Below are 11,158 nucleotides of genomic sequence, written 5' to 3'. Positions count from 1 at the left end.
GACTTTATATTTAAGGACAACGTCCACTCGTGAATGGGTATGTAATTGGGGGTGTTTCTATGCAAATGTAGGGAATTAAAAAACACACTCTGGTCAATGCTTGTTTAGAAAAAAAAAAAACTCAAAGAAAAAGTACCGTTTAACATTAATTTGTTTATCTCGATCTCTAAAAAAGGCTAGAATGATGAAATAAATATTCTGCCCTCTATCGATTATCATTGTACATGTTTGCAATAACAGATTGGGTCACTGATTATCATGATGTCGGTGACCATCTAAAATACCTAAATCAAATCCATCGTTGAATTAGATGACTAAAAGAGTCTTTAAATGTGGTAAGTGTATTTTCGTCATTTTTCAATTTAAGTGTGAGTTTGTGTGCGTGAAATCAATATTTATTTGAAAAGAATGATGAGCCTGGTCGAGTTGATGATGATCATCGTCAGGGCCTGGAGGCAGTACCGGCCTTATTACTGGCAGGAGGATCGGCTCTGACTGGGGCGCTAGGCCGCGGAGAATGATGGGCGTGAGCCGAGCCGCGCCTTTAATTGCGTTGTCGTTGCTTGCATTGATATTATTATTGCTCCCTCAGTCAGATTCAGACCTCTCTGCCCATAGATAGGTGTATTCATGAAGAGAAGAAGAAGGTAATTTGATTATTGCTGTATTCGTGAATGTTTTCAAGCAGTATTGGGGAGAAATATCCAGGAGAACAAATGACGAGAAGTTTGAACTTGCAAGGTGAGATGATCATGATGATCGATGAGCTTGAGGAATCTTTGAAGTTGAAGCAGGGAAGATTGGGGACAAGGAGGAAGATGTAAATGTGTGTATTTGAATTTTGTCAGAAGTGTATCAATCAGATATGATTATTAATGTCTGTCTGGCCCTGGGACCGACCTTTATTATACGTCACCATTCGAAAGACGTGACCAAGGCTTTCATGACTTTGTATCAATTTGTAACTTCCCCACATGGCTTGGATTACTACAGGCGCATGCCATAACGCCCAGTTAAAGAGGAGGAACAAAATTCATAGGGGAAGGCGGGAGGGGAGAAAAAGAATAGAAAAAAGGGGTTCCTTCTATGGATAGAGAAAAATAGGAAGGACTTGTCCGTTTTTCGTGGGGGGTCACAATTATTTGTGACATCAACTACATATATCATTTTTATTTTTGTTTCATAAACTGCGGCTTATTTTAATGAGATGAAGATCTAGATACAGTGAGCATGTTTTTTGCAAACCCGTAAGGTACATTTGCTGTGTACAATTTTTTGATACCGCAAAGAAAGATGTTTCAGATTCTGTCTACCATGAGAACAGAATGTTGCTGGTCAGGGAAAATGCCAGAGCAGAGATGCCAACCGTGACGGAATATTGATCAGATATGAATTAACAACATGAATAACCAAACGGCTGAACCAAATGTTTTCTATTGAGGCAAAACATGTTAAATTTTTTTGTTGTTGCTTAGTCATTCAAGTAGGAAGTAAACGCAGAATTTACATTGTAACCATGTAATTAGAGCACATGTCATTAGTATTCCGTAAGGGTTGGCAACTCTGCAACACACCATTAATTGCAAAAGGAATTTAAGGTCTCAACTTCAAGGTTAGAACGGAACAAGCAATTGACATAATTTACATTGTATGTTTTTTAAATGCAAAACATAAATATTCAATGAAAATGTTAAATGAATTAGAAAGTACAAGTGGTCTGATGTGGACATCATGAAATGTTTGAATGTACCCATACATTTATTGGTGAGGATATAAAATTTGTTTAAAATCTGTTGGGTTTTGCAATAAAGTAGGATACTGGATCTGGAACTCTTTCTGCAACTGGGGCCCGTTGCAGAAAGAGTTGCGTTTAAACGCAAGTAAAAAAAATCAATCGCAAGTCCCAAATGCGCGCTGTTGATTGGTTGAAAATCAAGTTGCGCATGATTTTTAGAGTTGCAATCAATCGCAACTCTAAAAATCATACACTGGTCATACACTGTACATGTAGGCCTTTGTCCAGACACCTGTGTATAGCTTGATAACAAAATATTGTTATTAAATAGCGATCAGTATAGACTCCATATGAGCCTTATAATTCTGTAACCAAATCCTTTCTAGAGATCTACATGTAGTCAAATTTAACTTGTAAAATTTGTCATATTCTTGTTTGTGTTCTAGCATACATGTACAAGGTGTGATGATGTTTATATTATGTACATTTTGGCATTGAAAATCCAATCGTTGCTCATTGAGTACATACATTATGTCTGAACATACATTGTAAATCCTCCAAAGTGTGCCTATTTGCAGGGTAGACAATAGATATCAGCCTTGCAAAGTCTTCAGTTTGGCCCCCTCTCCCTTTGTCTGCCCTTCTGTTGTGAATTTACCGCTATTGATCTGTTACAGGACCGGACAAAGGGAGTCTAGAGCATGCTGTCAAATGCCATTCAAGGATCAGTCAATATTTCCTATTCTGTCTGTGCGCAGCTATTGTGAACGCACCACCACAGCAGTGAATAGGGAGGACCAACATGTCAATAATTGATAATCCAGGCTTCAATGACTCATTGCATTATTAATCTCTGTGAAGCTCGTGTACATCTGTGTGCCATGTGTGTTGGGCTTGTGTATGAAAAGCTGGCTGCATGTGCATATACAGCAATTTTTTAAAAAATATTGTGTGGGCTATATGTTGTACTTTGCACAACCTACTGGCTAAATCTGGAACATTGGAGAGGTTTTTAACATTATAACAGTGAGGGGGGGGTTCCAGGTTTTTTGTTTTTTGTATTTTGCGGGTGAATCACCCGAGCCCCCATGTAGGCCTACATGCACATAGGCAGGGAACGATCTCAAAATGACTTTTTACAGAATCCAATATAATGACCACCCAAGTGTCTGTTTATATGAATAAAAAATATGTGCTGAAGGATTCTGGAAGACATTGTGTAATTGCTGAGAAATAGGCAAAATAAGCGCGGATTCGGGCACTTCCGTCGGGTCTTTATTCCAGCAATATAATATACACTGTCCCACGTGTGCTTATCTGTGTTGGCGATCTTCAGTGTGATAGTTTTTCAGCTTACAGATTTAATGATTTCACAAAGTCCAGTATACGTAACTGTACCAGATCTAGATCAACGATGATATACACTGTACTTACCTTGGTTTTACAGACTTTCTCACGAAATCAGTGTTTTACTGTGCAACTACTGTAATTTAGCTTTAAGCCTATTTATGTACCAGCTGAATGGAAAATATGTATCATGCAAAGTCCAACCAATAAAGTACCCTGTGCTCATCTCTCAAAAAGTCTCAGAGTTTTTAGTGTACATAATTTGAGGGATATTTCTATCTTCTTCCAGTACATACATGTAAAGTGCTGCTTCAAGATGATGAATCAGGGCGCCACATAAGCACTTGCCTGATTGCCCGGGGCAAGGAAAAGTTAGAGTTTGGCAAGTGTTTTGAAGTAAAGACCAAAACTACTTGCCCAAATTGGGCAAGCAAAATTCTCACAGTAGAATGACCAAAATTAGGGTCGATATATGATATTGACCCTAATTTTGGTCATGGCAGGCAAGATAAAATCACTCTGGAAAAAGAAATGCAATAACAAGGTAGATCAGTTCATATCAAAAGAGAGAAAAGGGTTGATAATGGTTTACAAATCCGCAAAACTTTCTTTTAGAGAGGTAAAACTTATTTTTCAAGGATTTTTTCTGGCAAGTGAAATCGATTTCTGGGCAAGTATACCAAATATTTAAAAATTTACTTGCTTCTAAAAGTTATGTACTGTAGCACCCTGATGAATATAAACTTTCGGGGACGTATCTACATTGTACAGTCTTTCACATACAGTGTCAGATATTTTCTGATCTGGTTTACCTATCATAAGTGTACATGTAGGTATTTTTTAAAGGCTTGGTGGGACTGGGAAATTCTTATTTTTTAGAGATAAATGTTTAAATCATAAGCTCCATGCCAACATCATTTTTTTTTGGGGGGGGGGGGGTGGTTAACACATTTTTTAGAATTATTTTCACTACTTCCAGTGGGGTTTGTTCCCCAACCATTTTTCAGGATCAATCTCACTGCTCTAAGTGGTATTGTTCACCCCTATTGAGGATTATTTTCACCTCTCTTGAGGGGTTTTTAACCCCATTGAGTATTCTTTGTACCCCTTACAATGAAGAGGTGAGGAGTATGCAAACATCAAGGGCTTAGCAACTGGTTAGGGTGACTTTGGGCCAGTATGAATGATGCCTGCTGACTGCTTCAAACTTGCATGTAAATTCTCACAAAAAAACTTTTCACTCAAAGCTCCATGTTCAAATTCAGATGTGAAAGCACTTTGGCTGGAAAAATGTAAGTTCCAGGGCGTTAAAAAGCATCGATTTGTGTGATTGCTTGGGATGTTTGCTCTCTTGCGGAAGGGTGGGGGGAGGCTACATGACCCTCTCCCATAGGGCTCTTCAACCCCCCCCCCCTAGTAGAGCGTCCATCTCACAACTGGGAGGTCAGGAGTTCAAGCCCCGCCGTGTCAGACGAAAAGACGTAAATAGATGGAAGTTGCTGCTTCCGTGTTTTGTGTTCAACGGAAGGGATACAGCAACATCGACTTTGCTTTGCTCAGCGGCTGCAGGGCCCACATTCAATTGGGCAAAATGAATTTTAAGATGATTTCTTATACTGATTTCTGTTGTGAACAGTAAAATACTAGGGATTTCATTTTTGTTTTCATGATTGCGATGATACTGAAAATAACAATTCTTGCATTTTGACCAGATTTCACTTTCACAAAATTTTGTGAGAAGCTATGTATGTAACTGTCCTGGTCCAAAGACTTGCACATTGTCTGTGCTATTCCCAGTTGAGAAAACAGATATGATACATGTATTAAAACATGTACATTCCATCTTGTACCCCCCCCCCCCCTTCCATCAAGATATCCCAGTATCCTCAAGATACCCTAGAATCACCGCTGCCCCCTTTTTTAGGGGGGTATTACTATTATTTTACAATTTTGAAATCGAGTTTTACAGAGTTCAATGAACATTTGTGGGCACAATAGTGAAGATATCTATCAGGTTGTGTAATTTTTATAAAGCATTTTTCATTATTCTTTTTCTTTACCACAGCAGATATAATTTTGATGTCCATTCACTGAGCCAAACTTAATTTTCCAAAAGAATGCGCCCGAGGGAATATGTGCATGGCCAGCGTGGGACCTTGCTTTATTATCATTATAAATTAACTTTGCCATTGATACCACTGATTGCATGCCTACTGCTTTCGGCAAGAAAACATAAAATGAAAAAAAATTAATCGAAAATATCTGGTATTTTCCAATCAGGAAATCTACCTCAAAAGTACATGTACATTATATACCCTGAGTTCCTTGGAAAATACTGGACCGAGACTGGTCATAACTAAAGAGCGACTTTAAGAACAACTGATTTACCCCAAATTTTCAGTGAAGCACCTTTAGGGTCACTCGTAACTTAATACCAACATGAAACACCTGTATGTACTGTACCTGGTATGTTTGGAATATATAGCAAATTGATATTCCTAAAAGAAAATAGCTGCTATTAGTAAGCACATCATTTCTAAAGTACGAGAGCTTTATATGTTGCAGGTATATATCAATCCCACACATATAAATGTTAAGAAGGCTGTAAGAGGCCTTCTTATTAAGTAGTAGTACATCATGTCTTTATTAGAGATCAAGCATAACAAAAAACACAGGCCGGCAACTTATCAGGTTGGACGGCAGGTTAAATTACATTATTACATGATACATAATCAGCGTACATTGTACATTACAATAGGAGTGGGCTATACATGGGTCAAAAATACTTTTTTTGTAATTTCAATATGGGAACAGTTTTTTTTATTCCTTGTAATGTATCTCAACATGAAATGACAATATTTTTTGTCTTGAGTCCGAGAAAAAAGTGTGCCGGGCCAAAATCCAAAATGGCCGCCAAAACCACCAAAATCACAGTTTTGGCCACAACTTCTTTATTTGGTGGTCTTTTTCTTTGGTTTTGGTGTCTATTCATATGTATTGGGGGCAGGCAATTTGTTTTTCCTATAATTAGTACATTTAAACCATTATCTGTAGAGTTAAAAGGTAGTTATAACTAAATTTTTCATTTTTTATAGCCTTTTTTCAGCCACAAAGTAGATTTTATCGTCCTGGGGTTCTTGGATATTAGATGGTATGAGGTCTACAATAGCAAGCAGCTTCAAAGAGCTATATCGCTTTTATTCCTCTACTATGGGTTTTACGGATATTTGTGAAATATATCTTAAATAAAAAAAAAATGTTAATTATCCATAGGGGCTATACAGTATACAATGTACTGTACATACTGCACTGCATAAATGCATCGGCCACCATGACAAGGCATGTATAAACTATAGTGTTATACATGTAGAAATGAGATCTTAGGTTTAGAATTAGATACCTCAGAAATTGAAGATATGTTTTGTCTCAGAAACTGAGGACATGTTTTGTCAAATATGCTAATTCAGGGGGCGGAGAAAACTAATTAACCCCACATCATGGCATTTAAACTAGATATTCTGGGCCCTGTTGCATAAAAATTTAACATTATGTTAACTTAATGGTAACTTACATGTAATCCTTGGTTCTGATTGGCTGTTTATCAACATTACCATGATTATATAGTTACCTGACCCCATAAACATAGGCCAATTAGACACCACAACCAGGTAAAAAAGCCTCCAAATGAAGAAGATATAGCTACATGTAGATATGTGATGTACGTATATGATATGTGATATTTTATGTGCAATTTTACGTTGCTGGTTTCATCATGTACATCAGCTGACAAGCAATCAAATTCACAATTCACAATCTAATTTTAAACCTTCTTAAGAGCTTATTTCTATGACTTAAGAGCTTATTTCTATGACGCTATAGTTTATATACAGGCCTTGTCATACAGTATGTCATGGTGGTCAATGCAAGGAAATATGCAGTGTAGTGTGTACAGTAACTATTGTATACTGTATTGCCCCTATGGAAAATTAACATTTTTATTTATACCTTGGTCACATATGCTCTACGGCGGCCGTACGGCGGCCGTAGATACATGAATTCGAGAGATTTCTGCGGCGGCCGTAGAAAATCTGCGGTGGCCGCAGGGTCGACGTACGGCGGATTCCTACTTTTTACAGGCCGTAGGGGTGGCCGTAAAATTTTAACTCGGAGTTATAACATTTTTTCTTTTCTACGCTCGCCGTAGAAATTAGACTAGCCGTAGGCATGGCGTAGAACGGTCTACGGCGGCCGTACGTTGAGCGTACGGTGGCCGTGCGGCTGCCCTCGTGTTTTTCTTCCCTCCTTTCCCCTTCTCCTATTGTGTTATCTGCTCGGAAAAAAATGGTGACCCCTCCTCGTCAGGCAAACAGGTGCCTTAAATGCAAGTTGAATTATCTTATTTCATAATCACATGAAAAGGACAACTGCAGACAACTTTTTAATTATGACTTAATAAAAAAGCAAACTATCCACGAATATGATATACTGTAATACCACTTTAAAAAAAAACAAATGTGACCAGGAAGCACAGATATTGCCCTTTCACTAGCGGCTAACTTGGGTAAAATATGATGTTATTATCATTATCATTATTATTATTACTATCATGGGGAGTTAAATGCTGATTTCTGTTGTTGTTTCCTAGGGTGTAGTTCTTACTTAAGACTAATGTGTTTATTAACATATTAACTTTATTCATACAAACAAGTTAACATGGTTAAGGGAGATTTATTTCATAAGTCCAAATAAATAATGCGAACGCGATTTTCGATAGCTTGTGTATAGACCTGAAAATAGAATATTCTGAGAAGTTTTGTAAGCATGAGCAGGATGGGTATCTATCTATCTATCTGTCAGGGCGAGCTGATGATTGTCTATATTCCAAAATGACCCAAAGTTTGGAAATTCTAAACATTATTGGTAATCATGATCAGGATGGGCACTTAAAAATTATTCGATTATATTCCGTTCCAAAACTAGACATTCTACGCAATTGAGGTAATCATACAGGATGTCATCTAACTAATCATTCGATGCGAGCGCGAAGCGCGAATCACCACAAAGGTCGAATTTCCCCCCCCCCCTTCCTAGGTCGAACATTACTGATCGTATAATATTCAGATCAGTATCAAACATTAATTTGGCGACCCCCCTTCCTAAGTCGAACATCAATTTGGCGACCCAGCACTTATTACTCCTCCCCCTTTCCCCTTTTCTCTTCTCTCCTTTTCCCTTCTTCTTGTTTCCTTCTCTCTTTCTTTTCTCCCTTTTCTCTTTCTCTTCTTTCCCCCTCCTTTTTATCTCCCTTTTCTTTCCCTTTCTTTCCTCCCTCTTTATGGCGTCCCCTTTTCGCCTACCCGGGGGCCCGGGCCCCGAACCCCCTCCCTCCCGCCCAGAATACGCGCATGGGCATGGTGCGACACTTTGAAAACTTTCTTAAATGAAATGTCTAATGTAAAATATCATGATGTTATTTCTCACTGTATAGTCCCCCTGCGGCCGCCGTGAGGGCGCCTTGCGGCCACCTTGCGTCTGCCGTAGTATTTGTCAAAAACCTACGGCCAGCGCAGGGTCGCCCTAGGGCGACCGTACGTCATGATTTCAAGGACATACGTCAGCCGCAGATTTCTTTTCTCCATAAATTAAAAAATACGCCGTGCGGCGACCGTAACATATGTGACCGCTAGAGTAAGTGGCCGTGGAAATTCTGAGGCGACCGTAGAATTGCTCCTCGCCGTAGAAATTTTAGAATCTACGGCGGCCGTAGCAAATGTGACCATGGTATTAATAAGACATATTTCACAAATATCCGTAAAACCCATAGTAGAGGAATAAAAGCAATATAGCTCTATAAAGCTGCTTGCTATTGTTGACCTCGTACCATCTAATATCCAAGAAATCCGGGACGATAAAACCTACATTTGGCTGAAAAAAGGCTATAAAAATTTGAAAATTTAGGTATAATTACCTTTTAACTCTACAAATAATGGTTTAAAAGTGCTAATTATAGGTAAAACAAATTGCCTGCCCCCTAAAACATATGAATAGACACCAAAACCACAGAAAAAGACCACCAAATAAAGAAGTTGTGGCCAAAACTGTGATTTTGGGGGGTTTTGGCGGCCATTTTGGATTTTGGCCCGGCACACTTTTTTCTCGGACCCGAGACAAAAAATATTGTCATTTCATGTTGAGATAAGGTAAAAGGGACACAAAAAAAACTGTTCCCACAGTAAAACCAAAAATCACCCATTTATAGCCCACTCCTAATTACAATGATTTATTTGTGTGAGGAAATGCCCCTCCCCTCCCCCCCAAAAAAAAAGGAGGGGGGAGGGAGGATGTGAAAGAACATTTCACAAAATGGGAATCTTCAGCAATGTTTGCATTCATGAACATTTTGGATAATAATAATAATAATACACTTTTATAGCGCCTTTTCTAATACAAGATACAAAGCGCAATAGTGTAGTGTAGGCCTTTGTGTAGATGTCTATCATTTTTTAAAGCTCAAAATCTTCATTCATGGGATTGTCTGATTGAGAAGGACTACGCTTTATTTCCTGAAAGATCAGACATTCTTGATAGTTTCTACCAGCCGTATAATGGCTTTACAAGCTTTTTGGACAATAGCTGATCCCCATAGGCTACTTTAAGGATTAGACTTTATATCAAGGAACAGAATGAGTGATTCTTCACTCCTGCATTGAGTCATTCAGAACAGGACAAAGGATTGTAAAACTGATAGTACTGTACTTTGTGCCATGACTTGGTGTGTGTTCAAGCGATTTCCTTTTGCTACATGTACATGTAGTTCTCAAACTGATTATCAAAATCAACACAGGAACGTAGGTACATTTACACAAGTATTATCTCCTCGAGCAGTTGTCTCTTCAAACCCTGGTCTTTTGACCAAGGAAATACATCTCAACATTAATTCTCTTTTATATTTGACCTACAGCTAGGAAGTACCGTAGTCATACCTACATGTATAGCACAAACTAGAAATGTTGTAGATAATGTTCAGGTCCAATTTTACTGTACATAATAATAATCATAAAAATCATATTTCTCCCAGACTCCCAGCATAGCCAGTGCAATTTTGGAAAATTGTTCTCCCAGTGGGTCCAGCTTAACATGTTTGCATGCAATTACAAGGAAATATCAAAGAATACCATTTTTTTCAAAGTGTTCTCATGAAGCGTCAGAGACATTGTATTTTTTATTTCATTTCAAAACAACTGTACACAAACTTTGAATGAGAGAAATTTCTGCTTTACCCTTTCCTATGCTTGCCCCTCCTTTTCTTATAATATTTGTCCTTATTGAATATTCTATCCAGAGCTTTTTAAGAGGACGATGTAGGAGGCATCACCATGACCGGCCGTAGATGCCGCAAGTCCCATTCTCCGCCAGGCTTCACCCCAAACCAGGGCAACCATAACAACAACAACAACTGCATCTCCCGCGTCAAAGGTTCTTCCCTAAAAGGTTCCTCTTGGAACCCTTCGACCCTGGTGAAATCCAGGAGACACTCCGGCCACCCCATCAACAGTTCAACATTTGATTCTCTACCTCTCCCTTCCGGACCAGACTGGCTCTTCTACGCTGTCATCGCTGCAGTGAGTTTTGCACTGTTTTCCAATGCCTTACACGGCGACTTTGTCCACGATGATGTCTTTGCCATCAAGAACAACAAGGACCTGCTGCCCTCGACCCCTCTGTCGAAGGTCTTCCAGAATGACTTCTGGGGCAAGTCAATGAGTGACAACACAAGTCATAAGTCCTACAGGCCCCTCTGTGTTCTTACATTTAGGTAAGGATTTTTTTTTTATCAACCTTGAGGGAGAAATCAAATATTTTGCTTGCAGAATCTTATAGCCCGTAATCGTGGATGAGGGCAATGTCGTTCCTTTGAACAGCACATTTTAAAGCCATGGCATTTATTGCCCAACTTCTTGGCCTCAATACTGCTCTCACTGGCTTTGGGTATTCTTGGTGCCCTTGGATACATACATTTTCCCATTTGTACTGTAAAGTACCTTGTAATTAAAAAAAAAGTGGACTTATTAAAAA

The 11,158-nt window shown here is 38.8% G+C and overlaps 1 protein-coding gene across 1 annotated transcript in view; it reads left to right on the top strand.

Moving 5' to 3' along the window:
- The first annotated feature begins 284 nt into the window (after window positions 1–284).
- LOC121405794 (protein O-mannosyl-transferase TMTC1-like) overlaps window positions 285–11,158 on the top strand; it is a 38,243-nt gene continuing 27,369 nt past the window's right edge. Inside the window, exons 1-2 of the mRNA XM_041596747.1 lie at window positions 285–335; window positions 10,425–10,898. Coding sequence (XP_041452681.1) covers window positions 10,459–10,898 — 440 coding nt within the window. The 5' untranslated portion in view covers window positions 285–335; window positions 10,425–10,458. The remainder of the gene's footprint in view (window positions 336–10,424; window positions 10,899–11,158) is intronic.

This window comes from Lytechinus variegatus, chromosome 19 (assembly GCF_018143015.1).
Source record: "Lytechinus variegatus isolate NC3 chromosome 19, Lvar_3.0, whole genome shotgun sequence".
Taxonomy (NCBI): Eukaryota; Metazoa; Echinodermata; class Echinoidea; order Temnopleuroida; family Toxopneustidae; genus Lytechinus; species Lytechinus variegatus.
This window is presented reverse-complemented; position numbering and strand designations above follow the sequence as displayed.